Source organism: Strix aluco, chromosome 1 (genome assembly GCF_031877795.1).
Source record: "Strix aluco isolate bStrAlu1 chromosome 1, bStrAlu1.hap1, whole genome shotgun sequence".
NCBI lineage: Eukaryota > Metazoa > Chordata > Aves > Strigiformes > Strigidae > Strix > Strix aluco.
In genome coordinates this window covers 101,300,443-101,319,017 of record NC_133931.1, presented here as the reverse complement: position 1 = coordinate 101,319,017, position 18,575 = coordinate 101,300,443, and the positions used below count along the sequence as shown (strand labels likewise).

The 18,575-nt window shown below is 38.3% G+C and overlaps 1 protein-coding gene across 4 annotated transcripts in view; it reads right to left on the bottom strand.

The window, feature by feature from the left end:
• The window catches only part of CDKAL1 (CDKAL1 threonylcarbamoyladenosine tRNA methylthiotransferase), a 421,071-nt gene that overhangs the window by 148,332 nt on the left and 254,164 nt on the right, over positions 1-18,575 (bottom strand). For all 4 annotated transcript variants that reach the window (XM_074829387.1, XM_074829378.1, XM_074829370.1 and 1 more), the window contains one exon: positions 17,001-17,167. In XM_074829387.1, coding sequence (XP_074685488.1) covers positions 17,001-17,167 — 167 coding nt within the window. The remainder of the gene's footprint in view (positions 1-17,000; positions 17,168-18,575) is intronic.

Here is an 18,575-nt window from a genome sequence, read left to right as displayed (position 1 = left end):
GTCACATTTCTTCCATTTTTACTATTTACACAATTAAGGATATACAGTCTAGCAAGAAGGTTTAAATACTTTTAAAAGTTGAGACAAAACAGCATCTATATTCTGTGCAATATGGTACAATACAGCCTGTTAATCTTTACCCTGCAAAAAATACATGAACTACGACAAAGAACCATATTACACACACAACCAGGCTTTCACTTAAGGTCTTGCCTTTCTCCCTGCACAGTGAGCGTACAGGACACGGCCTGGGACTGAGTGCTGCACTGCCTGATCTTCTGCTATGTGCATTCTGCACACTCCAGTCAGGCTCACTCAGACCATTTCTCCTGGGTTTTTTGACAGCATAGATATTCTGTCTGACAACACATACTGCTGCCAGATTTAGCTGTTAAGTTGCAGCTATATACAAATTCTTTCCAGATCATTAATCAGCAATATTAGTCATGCATCTAGATTTTCCCTCTGTATTTCTACAACGTTGGCCTGGATTGTTCAAAGATAAGGTAAACACCCTCATGCCTTTTAACTTTCAGGTACTCGCCTTTTAAAAGCACTGAGTTTAAGAGCAAGAAGAAAAACTGCTCTCTCAACGCACACCTTTTATCTGACGAACATAGGCATCCAAAACCTGAACTCTCTCAAATCACTTCTGAAAGCAGTTTTGAAGGTTTCTAAGATCCTATTACATAAATGTCTAAGAAGTGGTTAATTATTCAGTGGAATATCGACTTTATCTCAGGTATGTAAACTAAACATTACAGTAATAACTACACTGATAATGGTGGGCATACAATTCGATGCATAGAAGGTCTGCCCGGTGAACCTGGCTCTCAGTGGAAGCTGGAGGTAGCTGGCTTCATGAATAAAAGAATAAAGAAAAGGCCACTATGCATCCATACAAATTTTATGTGTCCCTTTCAAAGGGAACCATTTGCCTATGCCCTTACTAATTTTAGATGTTTAGCTGGAATATATTTTCAAAATGAAAGGTGCAGAGCAAGTTCTGTAAAATAAAGTAACAAAATTAGGGAAACTTTCCTCCTCTTCTAAGCTTTAGAAAATACTGTAAATGAAATTTGTAGGAAGAATCCTAGTAGTCATCTGTGATTTTTTTTTTTTTTTTTGCTTATCAGTAATAAAATATGTTTCTAAAATATGAGAAATAGCAAAAGGGCTGGAACCCAAGCTATGTACCACAAGCCTATTATTCTGCTTATCTCTTAGTTCAAAGCACTTCATTCAATCTTCAAAACCAGATTTATGATATAAGAAACCAATAAAAGTCAAGTTTCATAAGATGTTTCTGAATCTGCCAAGTTCTTAAAAATAACTCACCCTCCAACATAGGAAAAAAAAAAAATTTCTTTCTCACTCCTCTCAAATTTGGCATCTTCTGAATAACAGCCTCTTTAATATACGATTACTTTGTGAATTCTTCTTGAAGGTAATAAACTATTAGAATTTCTAGCTACAAAAGTGTTATTTTATTCCAGATTTTGTAAGGCTGAGAATCATTTGACAGGAAAAAAAACACACTTCTATTCAAAACAAACACAGGGAATATTACATTTAAAAAAAAAAATCTAAGATTTTGTTCTTTCCCCTTTTCATTCATACTGAACAACACTTACTTTTAAAGGGTTGCTTTTTAACCTTAAAATTGGGATTAATTCTTTCCATGATAGTAACTACTTCTAAATTGTGTACAAAACTAGTCACACATTGGAGGCCAACATGAACTAATAAAAAAAAAAAGCATAACTACCTTATATTTACCTGTGTTAAAGACACCATACATAGTAAAGAATGAGAAACTACCTTGTTTTACCACAAAGTTTTGGCTTTTAAAGTCACAAGTGAGGAAATTCTCTAGTCATATGAAAATGTTGGTTTCATTTGTCTTCCTCTCTTCTTTGCCTTAAAAAATGAAAATTTTGCTGCAAAGTATGAGAAGTGAAAACTAAATCCTAAAATCTAAAAAGTGTTTTCCTATGTAGAGGATCTCAAAAAAACACCCAACCAGCCCCAAATCCACTAGCTGCTTATCTTACTGTAATGTGCAGAATCCTGCTGGTCTTGTATTTGATCTCCTTCAGCAGGATGTGGCCAAGAGGGAGCTTTCAACTACACTCCCTGTAAGAAGATCTAAACCAATAGCATTCAGCAGCCATAGTTAAACAAGACTCTAGTCAGAACTGCTTCTTCTAGTTATCCCCCATTTAAAAAAGAAATCATACAGCTTCTGCAATCACTGTTGTCGGTATCTTTCAGGATTAAGAACACAACTGTTGTCATTTTTAAAGTAATTTCCCTTGGTTCTGTACTAATAGGACAGAAAATACCTTGCATTAATTAACTGAACATTTCAATTGTCACTACAGGTCCCTGTATGCAGTAAGAGCCATGTATGCAAGCTCAAAACCATTATTGACTATTCCACTGCATCACTTTGTTTTAGAAAGATGCACATCAGTCCCTCAATATCAAAGAACTTGCATTCTTTAGAAAGTAAATTGCTTGTCGTATGTATCAGTAGGTCCTCTGATTCAGATCTATGCCTTAAAATAGAGAAATGTACGCAATAGGACTTCAGTGCTTAAAGCACATGTGGTATATTTTGTGTAGCTTTAGATACAGAAGCAATTTCCCACCAAGTACTTCAGGATCATAACTATTAACTTGGTGAATTTAGCAGAACACAAATTATTAACATAAACCAAACAGAGGACAGAAATACCTGATGACCCACTGTTTCTCTGTCATTCACTTTTAAGTACCACTTAAGTACCATTCTTAAATTTACCTTTTGTAACCAGAAACTGAGTGAGCAGTTCAGAAGGAAACAGAATAATGAACTACACAAAAGTTTTGCGTGATTACATCAGAAAGTGGATAAATCAATCTTCCAAACTTCATAAGTGTTCTGATATAAATATCACATTCTAACCCAGAACTTTAAAGTGAAATTGTTCCAGTCTTACCTTTTATGCTCCTTATACCTAAAACTACACTGAGGTATTTTACCACAGAGGTTTGATTAAATTACAGCTATGCGCTGAACAGTCATACTTAGTCAATGCTGACAAGATTTTCCCACACCACAGATTGCACACAGAATACTAGATTTCATCACTTAATAAAACTATTAGCTAATATCCCAGAGAGAACTTGAAGGACATCACGGGCTAATGCATAACTACTTTACAGTGTCTCAACATTCTAAGCTTAACATCTGTTTCCTGTTGTTTTTTATAAACATATATATAATTTTTTTTTTTTTTTTACAAAGTATTTTGCATTACTAGATATAATTACATATTTCAGTTAGAAGGAAAAATGCAATACAGAATTTTATTTCCACCTGGAAGCAATGAATGAACAATGTTTTGAAATTATATGACTGTAAAAGAAAATTTCTGTCTTTAATCATGACTGAAACAGCTGATTGCCTTTTCCCCTTATCCCCTGGAATCCAGTAACACGTCTATGAATGAAGGGAAGCACTACACAAAAATGACACTTCATGTAGGAACAAAAAGGTCAAAGAGTAGCACAATTTGTCATAAACTGACTTTACAAAAAATAAAAATAGTCTACATTTTGAATCTAACAATGTATGTGAAATATCCTTTGGGATACTGATCACACAGGAAATAATTTTTTCCAGTTCTTAGCAGCTGAAGTACATCAGAACACAAGGCACATTGCCAGAAAGATCTTTATCTAGTCAGTATACTTTATCCTAGCAATTAAAATACACAAATTTAATCACCTAACCAGAAAATCGCTCCTTCTGTTTGTAATGACACCAGAAAAACTATAGAGAATCACAGAGACAATAAACGTCAATATCTGTGTATGTTTATGTCAGTACCAGCAAGTTGTTCAGACAGTGATTTCTTCCTCTAACTCAAAGTAGGCAAAAATCCAGTATTTGAATTCTGCCTCGTGTTTGAGTCATGATGATCTGAATAACTTGCTTCCTAGCAAAAGGATTTTGTCCTCTGCCAGCAGTGAAGCCCAAAGAAACCCTCATCCATATGGAAACATGACAAAATGGCACTCCCTCAAAACTTTTTCCCCTTGTGACAGATGTTAGTTTGGGATACGTCACAAAGGGTGTCCACTGACTGTTGTCTTTCAGAAGCCCGGTGGTGCCACCACCAGCACAGTTTGGATAAAGATCAAGTGGCTGTGGTCCATTTTATAAATTCCTCTGCTGCAGTGCAGTTCAGGAACAGATGTGATCTAGTGATGCAGGCATGGCAACGATGACACAGTATGATCGAGTCTGGAAAGCCCATAACAGTTTTGCTGAAACTAATGAACAGAGAGCCTTTCCCCCACTTCCCACCCCCCATGAGTAATGGGGCTGTAAAAACCTAAGAATGTGTAGGATGTATAATTGCAAACCTCCCCAAGGACACTGGTTGGAAGGCAATGCCTCCCTCTCATCTGTATATGAAGTGGGGGAGATATAATGAAGCCATATGATGGGCAAGCTTAGCGGCAACCTCCACCCCATGTAATATGACATGACTTATGCCCAGGTCTTTATCCTATCATTAGGATAAAGGGAGGTCACACTGGAGCAGTTAGAAGCCCACACAATTCTGACCAGTGTAATTTGAACCTTAAAATCAAATCTTTGGGTTGCCAGATGGAAAGCAAATATCTGTTTTGTCATATGGGAAAAATGCCTTCTACATTACCAAAAAAAAAAAAATTGGTATTAGCTCAGGCCACCCTTAGAAGTGGATATAAACCAGACTGCAAGCCGTGATTTGCTGATGGGAAAACTACCCGTGAGAGCCATATGCTCAGTCCTAGCTGTTCCCAGCTGTGCTCCTAGGTGTGGGATCTCTCTACTGCTTCCAACCTCATAAAATAGACAACCCTAGCTAGCTAAGCAGTTTTTTCTCCCTTGTGGCTATGTATTAAGCCTAATCTCTTAAAAACCAAACGAAGCCATACCAAAAATACCTAGATGTCTTCGAAAACTTGCCACATCTTTTTTAAAAATCAGGACAGGCTAACAGGTGTTCTTGCACCTGTTATTTCATATTTCAAAGCTTCAGTTGAGGTTTGTTGCATCGCTCTCCATGAGTAAGTACACAAACAAGGAAATACACAGCACCAAATACTAGCTACCCGATTGTTACTTTTGAACACAGAAATATCAAGAACTGTCCTTTGCAGTTAACAAGTACATATGTTTCTCTCCAAGATATGATTCTTAACCTGGATATACATTGTATACCCAAGAACAGAAAGAGCCTCTTTGCAGAGTAAAGCGCCTTTTATATTTATCTGACAAAAACAGTAATTCCCAGTACAGGTATCATAACCTGGATTGCCAAAATACTTCACAATAAGAAAACTGTTACCCCTATCACAACCTCCTTCCAATATTAAAGTAGGACTGACTTTACAGAATCACAGAATCATCTAGGTTGGAAAGGACCTTGAAGATCATCCAGTCCAACCATTAACCTAACACTGACAGTTCTCAACTACACCATATCCCTCAGCGCTATGTCAACCCGCCTCTTAAACACCTCCAGGGATGGGGACTCCACCACCTCCCTGGGCAGCCCATTCCAACGCCTAACAACCTGTTCTGTAAAGAAATGCTTCCTAATATCCAGTCTAAACCTTCCCTGGCGCAACTTGAGGCCATTCCCTCTTGTCCTATCGCTTGCTACTCGGTTAAAGAGACTCATCCCCAGCTCTCTGCAACCTCTTTTCAGGTAGCTGTAGAGGGCGATGAGGTCTCCCCTCAGCCTCCTCTTCTCCAGACAAAACAACCCCAGTTCCCTCAGCCGCTCCTCGTACGACATGTGCTCCAGACCCTTCACCAGCTTCGTTGCCCTTCTCTGGACACGCTCGAGTAATTCAATGTCCTTTTTGTAGTGAGGGGCCCAAAACTGAACAGTCATCGAGGTGCGGCCTCACCAGTGCCGAGTACAGGGGTAAGATCACTTCCCTGTCCCTGCTGGCCACGCTATTTCTGATGCAAGCCAGGATGCCATTGGCCTTCTTGGCCACCTGGGCACACTGCTGGCTCATGTTCAGCCGGCTGTCAATCAACACCCCCAGGTCCCTCTCTGACTGGCAGCTCTCCAGCCACTCCTCCCCAAGCCTGTAGCACTGCTGGGGGTTGTTGTGGCCCAAGTGCAGCACCCGGCATTTGGCCTTATTGAAACTCCTACAGTTGGCCTTAGCCCATCGCTCCAGCCTGTCCAGATCTCCCTGCAGAGCCTCCCTACCCTCGAGCAGATCAACACTCCCACCCAACTTGGTGTCGTCTGCAAACTTCCTGAGGGTGCACTCGATCCCCTCGTCTAGGTCATCAATAAAGATGTTAAACAGGAGTGGCCCCAAAACCGAGCCCTGGGGGACACCACTCGTGACCAGCCGCCAACTGGATTTAACTCCATTCACCACAACTCTTTGGGCCCGGCCATCCAGCCAGTTTTTCACCCAGCAAAGCGTGTGCCCATCCAAGCCTCGAGCAGCCAGTTTTGCCAGGAGAATGCTGTGGGAAACGGTGTCAAAGGCCTTACTGAAGTCAAGGTCGACAACATCCATAGGCTTTCCCTCATCCAGTAAGCAGCCCTGTCGTAGAAGGAGATCAGGTTTGTCAAGCAGGACCTGCCTTTCATAAACCCATGCTGACTGGGCCTGATCATCTGGTTGTCCCGCACGTGTTGTATGATGGTACTCAGGATGAGCTGCTCCATCAGCTTCCCGGGCACCGAAGTCAAGCTGACAGGCCTGTAATTTCCCGGATCATCCTTCCAATCCTTCTTATAGATGGGCGTCACACTGGCCAATTTCCAATCCGTCAGGACCTCCCCGGTCAGCCAGGACTGCTGGTAAATGATGGAAAGCGGTTTGGTGAGCACCCCAGCCAGCTCCTTCAGCACCCTCGGGTGTATCCCATCCAGTCCCATAGACTTGTGTGTGTCTATGTGATGCAGTAGGTCACTGACTGTCTCCTTCTGGAATGCGGGGGGGGTCATTCTCCCAGTCTCTGTCTTCTGGCTGAGGAGGCTGGATTCCCTCAGTACAACTAGTCTTGTTATTAAAGACTGAGGTGAAGAAGGCATTAAGCACCTCAGCCTTTTCCTCATCACTTGTTGCCATTTACATTGGGTAGATGCTGACTGCTTATTACTCAGACTGTATGGAGCCATGAGCCCAAGTACAGCAGCTGAGTCTGCAAGTGTATCACTGAACAACAAACTGATGGAAGTTGTGTGGTTGGAAACACACAGTAGATGGTTCAGTGCTTTCAAAGGTGAAAACTGTTAGTGCTGTAGCCGTCGTTACAGTCCTAAAGAGACTTTGTGGAGCTTCAGAGAGCTGTTTGTCCAGTTTCAGTAAATAGAGTCACTTTAAGATAAAATGTACATTTAATTAACGGCTACAGTGATGGCTTAATGACTTAAAGCCAGCCAACCAAATAGCTAATGCTAATTCCTAGTGAAATGATTAATTCTGATGTCCAAGAAAATACACACTTTTTCATTTTCTCCATGGTGCTCTCTAATTTCTCATCATTAAGCACTCCTCAAATGAAATATTTTTTTCAAGAAGTAAATTAATACTCCTCTCTGCAGTATGTATTAGAAACACATATTGGGAAGTTCCCTGAAAAGTGATTTATTGCAACAGCACACTGCTACTTTTAATAACTCCCTGTCTCAATCATACTTTATGCTAATAAAACCTTGAAAATGAAATAACACATAGAGAAGCACATACTTACAATATGCAAGTAGGACTGTCACACTATCTTTTTGTCTTCAGACCCCTGGATGAGTGAAATGGATTGCTAGTTTCATCCGTACTATGTTATTTGTTCACCACCTCAAAAATGAAAATCCCACATGATATAAATGAATTGATGGTTTCTGCTCAGAAGGAAGTCATAGAGTTCAGCTGCACAGAGACAGAGCAGTGCCAGGAAGCCTCCCTATTGTTTTCCTCTATTTCAAACAAGCAAGTACAATACCTAAAATAGTATCTGCTTTAGCAGGTTACAGTGGAAGGAAAATAGTGCAAGGTTTTAATCAAAAGCTAAACCTTCAGGCAAGTGCTATTACTTTCCTTCTTTTGTAGATATCCAATTCACTGAGCTAAATTTCATGTGTAAAAATATACAAAACCATAATGACAAGATTGATATCACAGAATTTACATTCTTCAGCAGCTCTTGCTCATTTAACATAACTAAACTAATTGAATTCAAAGACAGGGTAGAAAAGATTTGATGTCTCTTCCTCAATTCACAATGGTACAGAAACCCAAAGCCAGCATTTCTGTGCAGTTTTATTAAAGTTTCTAGGACACATATTTCCTTTTTTCTCATTTTTAAAGAATGGTCACCTCAAAAAGAAAAAATCAAACTTTTTTTAAACAAATGCCAAAGCCTAATGAAGCAAGCAGTCTTACTGAAGACTGTATAGAAGATGTTGCAAAGCACAGTGAATGTGACAGCTCATCTATCAAAGAAAACAAAGGGGTTTATGCATCTAAACAAAATAGAAGCTTTTGGAACAGCATGGAGAGTACATGGTAGAACTTTGTTATAATATAAATAACTAGGAAAGTGCGATCTTATTTTTTTTTCAATGAAGGCAGAAATATTAAAAGAAGATGTCACAGTTTGTTATGCAAGCTTTATATTTGACAATAGCATCTACCCCAATGCCTTGAAGTGCATGGCAACAGCTAAAATTCCTACTTTATTTAGGAAAAATGCAGTTTCCCATATATGTACTACTCGTTCTTTGAACAAACTGCTCAATTAATGGTGATTTTTACTTTCTGCTAATCCACTAACGAAGCAAGCCACAGCTCCAAAGGTCTGCTGGGATGAGACAGTATTATAAGCAATTGACAGACAACCTGACACTCAACACAAGATTGAGTGTGGATCTGTCTGCATTTAAATACTCTTCATTCTTGTGATATCTAGCAAGCAAGAGAAACATTCACATGAACAAATCATAATTAAGGTACAGTTAACACGCACAGCTTTAACTGGTCAAGGAATGCCCTACTTAATGTTAACTCCTTTTTGCAACACTAATTTTTATGCACAGATTATTAAATACAGCAGAGCACTAGATGCATGCATAAAATATTCTGTCTTGATGGAGAACGGAATCTTGAATAAATAAAAGCAGTTCTTTCTCTATGTTTCTCAAAGCATTTTTTTCTATTAGTGTTACAACGAACAGGAGCTTCATTCCCAGCATCACAAATACTCCCTTCTACACTATCTGGAAGCAAACCCTCATTGTTCATCACATTTCCCAATACAATAACATTGTTAAGGTCTTTGAGAATGCCCAAGACTCACAAATACAGTGTAAAACCTTAAAGAAGAGTAAGATGGGTTCTTATTTTGACATTCATTAAGCTGAATCATGTTCCACCAGCTGGAAGCAAATGTGTCACCAAGCATTTATGGACATTAGGACCTGCTGAGTCTGAGATCTTAAAACTCTAAATTAGAGAAAGTAGTGTGACAAAATGTATCTCGAAGCACAGCAGAGATTCATCCCTTTCCTAACCCCATAATCTCAAAATATACATTCACTCTGGGGTGAGTTCACCCCCGAAAAAGCTCCCATGACACTATGTCTTAGGGAATAATTTCAAGGAAATGTGCTATATTTGGAAATTCCAAAAAGAACACTTCAAGAAGAACAGGAGAGACATTGTATTTTATTATTAAAAAAATAAAAAGCTGGAATACACAGAGTAAGCAAAACAGCCTACACAGGAAGAGTAAGCATTTAACATAATACCAAAAGAAGCAGTAAGCATCCCTTCCCACTCCCTTCTTTTTTATAAGTCCAGATGCAACTGCCCCTCTCCTCCTCCCCTTAGTATCTGAGAGTTCTTTCAATTTTACTGCTAGCAAGACAAACACAGTTTGCATAGAGACAACTATATAATTACAGCAAGGGAAAGTTGCACGGTCCACCGACTGCGCAAAACACTACAAAACTCACAGTAATAAGAGGTCAGGGGCTTAACTATTCATTTATTTAAATGTATGCCACAGTTTTCATTTTTTCTGGTCAAATCAACAGATTTTAATTGGCGCTTTGAAACGCAGCAGTCTATGAAAATGACAAAAATAATACTAGAAGCAAAGCACATACATGCCCTAAAGGTCTTTTAATTCCTGAAATCATGCTGCCCTTTTATTTGCTGTTGAAGAATGCGTGCATATTATTCCCTTTTTAAACACATTTCAAATCAGCTTACACTCTAGCTTATTCAAAACTCAAGCTTACGCACAATGCTCAAAAACGTTCAGTGCACTCAGAGGAAAAAAGAACAATATGGAAAAGAAGAAAAGTGAATTAGTAATTTTACTGTAATACATATCTATGTGCCGTGTCAGGGCACGTTTGAGGAAGCCATCTGTAGAGTATCAGCTTCAATGAGGTTAAGGAACATAAACACCGAGCTGACATGAAAAATCAAAGCAAAAGAGCAAAGAAATACTATTGCGACTCGTGGTACACTTGGCACACCTTATGCATTTAAAGACACTGCCGCCATGCAGACTCCATCTCAATGGTTGGTGTATCACTCAAATGTCCTGAATTAATAACGGAGATAGAGCCCACAGATGGCATATGGTATGGTTTGAGACAGACTCATTTTGACAGGTGACAAAGATGACTACTCATCTAGTTATGTGAAATTAAGCACTTACAGGAATGGCAGGTGCGAACTGCCTCCTTTATACAGATTTGGAAGCATCCCATCACTCACAGAAAGTGATGCATTAAAATCCCAGACAACTCTGGAAATACAGTTAGTGTTAAATCTGCAAGGGAGGTAAGCTAAGGCTGAGATGCAAGCCTCTGCCCTTTCACAGTCTGGATGATCTGCATTCTCTTTCGATTTGGACAGAGCCCCAGATACCGAAAGCGAAAATGAGGTTAAAAACCTAAGGAAAAGTGAAATATATTCAAGGCGAAAATTAGTCTCTAAACACTATACCACTAACATTAATTAATTTCAACCTGCCTATTTACCTCATTTTTTACTTTTTGGACTAACTGTTCACTCTTTATCTACCCCTACTGTTTTAATGGATTTTTCCCAACCCTCCCTTGCCATCAGTCACTGCAAGTGGATGTAAAATACTGTCTCACTAGAGGATTAGCCAACAACTCCATAATATGATTGTAGAATAAATGCCTGGAGGTTACTTCTAAAGCAGGATGTATACCTTATGTACTTTTGGTACATGTTGATACTATAGGACAATAACAACTTTGCCATCTGGCAGTCTGTGTAATTCAAACAGTAGCTCTGTGCAAAGACATATGGGTAAGAGTACACAAGGTAACTGTACACATGTGCAATCATTGCAGGTTTTGCTAGGACTATAAAATGGATCCTAATACTAACCTTTCCCCTCACTTTTAACATTTTATAAAATTAAAAAAAAAAAAAAAAGAGTTAAAACATTTTTCCCTGACCATAGTCTACTAAAATTTCCTGCCACGTAGATAAAATCCCAAGTTTTCCTCAATGCCATGTGGCATCAACATATTAAGAGAGGACAAATCACAGAATTGTCTAGGTTGGAAAAGACCTTGAAGATCATCTAGTCCAACCAAACAAACACTGGATGGGGGCACATATCTCAATCTCAGTTTGAGACCAAACTTCAAATAAGCAAGCTTTCATGATGTATACATCCAAACAGACTGCTAAGACTGTGAGAGGGCACTTTGGAAAAATGCATTACTATCTCCATTGGTTGGCCAGATTTATCCTGCAAGGAAAACTGAGGGTGTCTTTTGCAGCTAAACGGCAAGCTCCAATTTCTTTCTCAGTCTTAGTACCACAATCAAGACAAACAATGTCAGGGTCTCAGGTCCTTCAGGGGTTTTTTTTGTTTGTTTGTTTGTTTGTTTGTTTTTTAATACACCAAATAACCCTCTCTGTCATACCAACAAACCTCATGCAAGAGAAGTCATACTAGCATTGGCTGTGCTCACATTAATGTGCTGGTTGAAAACAGCAGTGAAACTGTAAAGTACAATTTCCCATGCTTCCTTCCCAGCCATGGGTTTGTTCAGTCTGCAGGGTGACTTTGGGGTGAGCAAACTAAATTTGCTTCCAAGGAAATCAGAGCAGTGGCCATACTCCAGGTTTACAGTGAATGTGCTCCAAGCCCTTGGTGGGAACAGAGGTATTCAAACCGACCGTCTGCCATTGAAATGGCTTTGGACCATGAATAATGGGAAAGTTTGGTTAAGGGGATTAGATTTATTTTGAAGTAAAGGCTCCAAAATGCAGATAATGTAGATATAGCGGCTTCACTACCAAATTCTGTGATTTCCTGATCTGCTCTTATTGCTTCATACTACTCACTAATGTAAGCACAGACATCATCTGCAGCTGAAGAAAACAGCAAATGAAAAGTTTAGTATTTTAGATTATACCCTGAATAATTATGACAAAGGCTCTTTTTCTAATGCCTTAGCTCAATATGCAGCATATCAAAAACTGTTTAATATTTTGCATAACTACAAAACACTGCATGGTTCCAAATATTTCTTTCTTTACAAATAAGAAGGCCCAACTGAATGCAGAATTTATCATTTGAAAACATATGGTTGCTTCTCATCACAAAACTGTTCATGCTACATGCATCTGTAAGTACATAAGGTACTATTACCACCATATCTATTGAATAAAAAAACTAAAAGTACTAAATTGTCAGACTGTACCACACAAGTATAATGATGATTTTCATGAGATTAACAGCCTCCCCTGAAATGCCAGGTGTCTTTAAGGGCAGAATGGCATTTACCTGACAGCAGTACCTGAAGGCTCTGCACATGCTCAGTATTTTAAATCATGTGAATACTTAAACTGACCTATAATAAACCTGAGTTTGAACGACCACTGGCCCAGACCCCCAAATCTACCAAGCTTTCTAAGCATGAGAGACTGAAGGCCAGTTACAAGCACCCGCAGCTTTCCTTTGCCCCCTCCTCTGCTCTAGCCCCGCCACTCCTGCCCCAAGGAAAGCTCTCCTCCCTCCTCCTCCTCCTCTTCTTCCTTCTCACCCTCCTCCCCTTGTGCTGGCCTCCAGCATCAGCAGAACAGCAGCACTTTTGGCTGGCACTTCTCAGTGGATACTAAGACAGTGATTCCCAGATACAGAGGCAGATGCAACACTCCCAAACTAAGTGGCATTTTCTGTTGCTCCATTGTTATTTCCGGAGAACCTGTGTGAGCACTGTATTAATGAGTCAAAAGACTCACAGGGCCAAAGCCCAGCCACAGCTTAAACAGATCTCTGGTCATAATCCCATCCACCGTACACCTTCTAAGCAGACAGTATCTCAGAGTATGATTATGAAATTGTTTTTCTAAGGAAAAAATAAGAACCTGTAATCAATTTTTTGGCACTTGCAAATAAATTTCAATCCATAAGCAGTTTATCAAGCACCTTATCAAAAAGCGGGCTAAGTATCTTTTAATGAAGGAGAAAGCTATTCCACCTATATAGAGAAAATACATGTAGTATGAAAAAGTTGTATTATTTTAGTCAGTGGATAAATCTGTTTTCCTGAGAACCATCAAGACACTAATTAGTATGTAACTGAAGTACCTCATGTCTAGCTACATCTTAAAGATCCACCCGAGCAACACAAACAATATAAATTGGTCATATTTCAATGGACTGTGGTGTGGGGCCAGGGCAGCAAAACCCAATACTCACGATACCTCCCCTATGTGGGTGACTCCACAGGCTGCTAGAACAGGTTGTGCAACTCAGGCTTCAACTGTATGTAAAGTGATACATTTTTAAATGTTTAGTCCTTTATTCAACCATATTATCCATAGCTTAAACTTCTTCCTCATTCATTGAGGACATTAGCATTGTCATTGTGATCTGAGGAATTCTTTGCTTCTACTGCAGCTGTACCATCTATAACTCAGGGTATTAGTCTGCACATCCCTGTTCTTTTTATTTCCAATCTCCTCCCATTCTGACAACTGAAAGGTGCAGAAACTCCAGCAAAGAGTAAAAGAAATCTGCAAATTCTAAGCACACAATCAGGCCACTAACCTGATGCTTTGCGTGATCTGAGATTAAAATACATGGCTATGTGAAGGAAAACAAATGTTTGTGATATGTTTTAAAAACTCTTATTTAAGTCCAAAATCAGTTCTAATGATAGAGGAGTTCATGCAATACTACAAATTGGTATTGAAAAAATGTACATAGTGTCTTTGGAAACTGGTATTTTAAAAACATTTAACTGAGTGTTACTGGAGAAAACAAATGTATTTATATAAACTTTGTTATTAGCTTTGGAGGTTACTTAAGAATAAGAGACACATAAAACCGGCCAAACCTTTTACCTGCAGGTAAGCTTTAATAAATATGGCAAAAACTGTAAATGAATCAAAATCATTGCTTTTAGGCTGTCTCTGGGGAAGCTCTGTCCAGATCTTAAAATTAATTTATGCTTTTACATGACTGCTGTTGCTCTATGCCACTTATCAGATGTGTTCATTACTAAAGTGAAATAAACCCTTGCCTAGCAGTTGCTTATGTACAGTTGTATGCAATTGCTGAAAATTTCTGATTTTTAAGAGATACACACTGAAACAACTTTTTCCTTTTCATTGGATATAAGAAGTGACACACAATTACTATATTTTCCCATTTAAAATTTCTTTGCAGGAAGCCAAACAACATCCCAGTTAGTAACGTGACTTCTAACAAAATAAATTAATAAAACGCAGAACTTTTTAAAAGTGCTTAATGAAAGAAGTTTGCAACCAATAACACAGCTTCATACCTTTCTTAGGAGATAACAGAACTACATCTGGATTTTATCCTAATCAACTGACATGAAGGTTAATCAACTTCTCATTTAATTTATTTTGTTTTTTAAACAAATCATAGTTGTACCCTTTCTTCAACAGGAAAGTTAAAGGCACATTCCCCATGAAAAGTTTATTTTGTCTGGTGAAAATGTATACAGGAGACTGCCAACATTCCCTAGTGATCTTTCAGATACAAGTCTGGTAAGCTTGAAAGAGGGGACTAGACAAAAATGCAGAAGGTAAAAAAATTTTTACAAATTTAGCTTGACCAATCATCAAAATTATTTCACCAAATTACAAGCTCAGAAATTCTTGGTATTACATGAAACACAGAAATGTGGTTAAATAATCCTTAAAAAAACATCATATAAACTGGAAATTGTATGAAACACTGAAGAGGACAAGCAACAGCACATGTTGCTATTGTACAAAAAGGCTGGTGTACACATAATACATGTTCCACACAGCAGCATTCAAGCACACATCTTTAATAGGCTTTCATGAATTCCTCTCACTCTGCCATCACACTTCAAGATCCATTTTTAAAGAGATTAGAGTACTTTTCCTGAACATGAGTCAGGTCAAAGAGAGTCCTACTTACAGCACTTCCTAGAAAATTTAGAAACAGGAAGACTAGAGACCGTAAATTAAAACCATTCACAGATTTGTGACAAGCTCACGCTCACCAAGATGGCTACTGATTGAAGGAAAGCGATATAGTTTCCACCCTGCTCAGGTTATATCGACTTAAGACTACTACAGTGACCCTTAGCTGGGCAGAGCAGTTTCTTATTTCCAGCAACTGATTTTAAAAAAAATAAAAATCTTCTGAGAGTACTCATAAGATGAGCAGCAGTGACAAAAGCAGCAGTCTATGCCAAAACACTTTTAATAATGTGAGTTAAAAATGAAAGCAAAGACACTAACTGTGAAAATTGCTAAAGACTTGATTTGCCTTTGTACAAGATGCTGAAAAATGTTAAAATAAAAAAAAAAAGGAGAAAAACTTGTGACAGATACGAGAGTTCGAGACAGAATGCAAAGCTCTAAAAACCACAACCAAACTGCTTCCTAAAGATTTTTATGCAGTGTGTTGTTAAGACTCTATCTTAATGAAGCGTATATTAAACCAAAGAATAAAACAACAGCCTGGGAAGTGAAGTGAAAAATGGCTTATTCCTATCAAGATGAGATTTCTCTAGCCCACGTGCTTCAATAGGGAAAGATGCAGTTATGGCACTCTGGTGAGAAAATACTGTCCTTGACATCTTAAGAAAACCTAAGTGCAACTATTAATTCTATAACATCTTTGGGAAAGCAGCATGGACACCAGCTATTTATCTGGATATTGTTGATGCACACGGTTACAAAATTTACCTTAAGCTATATCCAGCTTTTTCCTCCTCTTTAAAGTTAGGTTCTTTCTATAAACAGTTCCTATGAATTTCAATAAATTCATGTGGTGACAGAATCCACCAAACCAACCTATCTTTGAAACAAAACTCTAACTTCCTGTTCTGCATACATATAATATTCTTTCAAATTCACATTGTTGTACACTTTGATGCTTTTATCTCACTGAACTACTCTGTTACAATTTTTTCAACACAGATATACACTTAGAATTTCCATTTCTTATTATGGAAACTCTGCACACTCTCAGAATAGCATCTGATATAGGATAATGAATACATTGTTGAGTGAGACCAGCATATAGCGTTTCTGGAAATATTTGTCTGAGGTGTACCAGGAAGACAAATTCAATCCCATAGTCCATCGCCTGCTAATGACATTTCCTTCAGTTCTTGAAAACACTAGACATACACACAAATGCAACATCACTGTAATAATGTTCCACAGGTCAGAGACCTCAGTAATATTATAATTCCAAAATTATTTCAGTGTCTTATTATCTTGATAACTTGTTGTGTCAGGCAAATGGCTTAATACTATTAGTCTAATTCTATAAATTTACTTAAAAGTCCGTAATTTTTTTAAGGTACTGCTTAAAATGAAGCACACTATGCAAGGTTCCACACTTACTCACTCAATGAACGTCTGTGCCGGCATATAAATTATTCTCTTTTCTTCCTTACCTCCAGATGCTCTAAAATATAGGGAGGGTTTGTCATGCCAAGCCTCAGCATAGCTCCCTCAGGAATAGCTTCAACCAGCTTCCACAGAAGCGTAGGGAGGTCTGTGCCAATGTCTCTGCCATAAGCCCCTGTGTCTTCACTGGTCAGCCATATCTCACAAACACCCTCTGTGAATAAAAGAAAGAGATAATTAACAAATCTGTTTTAGAGCTGTTTATTTTATCATACAGCTGCTCACTCTTTTTAATGCAGTATTTCACAAGGCTATTATGCAGCCAGACTGGGTATTCAATTGCAAGGGGGAGGGAAGGAGAAGGAAGGCTTATCCCATGGGTAGCAGTGGGTTATTAAGTTCATTTTATGAGCACAAGAGTGCTACAACAATGCTGTAAATTATCATTGCTGTGGAGTGATTAACATTCACAGCCAATGACTAATTCTGTGCTGCCTCTACAGCAAGTCAGTCAAGTTTAGTACTCTGCTCTATTTTTTGAGCCTAATTTATTAAACACTGCAAGCAACATTACCCAAGCAAAGAGTCTGCATTAATGGTTATTATTAGTAGTTAACTTATTAACTGGTAAGTTTCCAATAAGCAAAAATAGTTCAAAAGCACAGTGATTAACATTCCTTCTGGAATAACTATTAAAAACTTGTATTCTTTAAATCCTACAACTAGCAATGCAATATTCAGGTTGTATTGAAAAGCTTAGTGACCACTGCATGACTGAGTGATAGTGTTGGAAAACCTGCTTCCTGGCAGTTAATACTTTATTTTCCATCAATCAGGCCTCAGGAAGTAGTATATTTAATTTATGTTGTAAAGAGTAGTGACCTTGAACACTGATATTTGGTAATAATATCCTCCTGCTCAAAGAGGGGAAAGATTGCACCACCCTTTAATAATAGTTGAAAGCAATGAGGTTTCACACAACCACTTCTATCAGTCTGCCCAGCTTCCACCCTTTTTGCAATGCAATGTAATCCACCTCCTCACCACCCCAAAGCAAGAAATAAGCCATCAAAAACAGGGTGGCCTGGAGTAAGACTCCTGTGATTCCCAGTGAGATAAGATACCATTAACTCAATAAAGAGTTAAATTTCTAATACTGATGATGAATCAGTAAAGAAAACATCTGAACACTGGAAGGAAGAATAATTCATAAAAGCACTTTTTGGACCAGCAGAGAACTATCACAAAATGTGAATGTTTATATTACAAATACATACTTAAGAGGAGGAAAACATAAACATGTACACAGACTTGAATCACACAAAAAGTGATAAACCTAGAAACCCAGAAGTTTTACAAAGATGTAAACTCAAGACTGCCACTCTTAAACTCACACTATAACAATAAAGGCAGACAGCAGGCTGCTGAGCATCAAAGTTAATTCTGTTTGTTCAGAAAGGTTTTCAAGGTCATTTATTATTTAAAACTAAGAACACAAAAATTAAAGGTAAACCAAGAAACTCATTGCTTCTTAAGTTTTGCTTCAAGAATTAGTAAGAGAGATGTGTAATTCTGTTCTTGTAAGAAGTCTGGTGGAAAGTATTCTTGAAGTACTGCTTTTT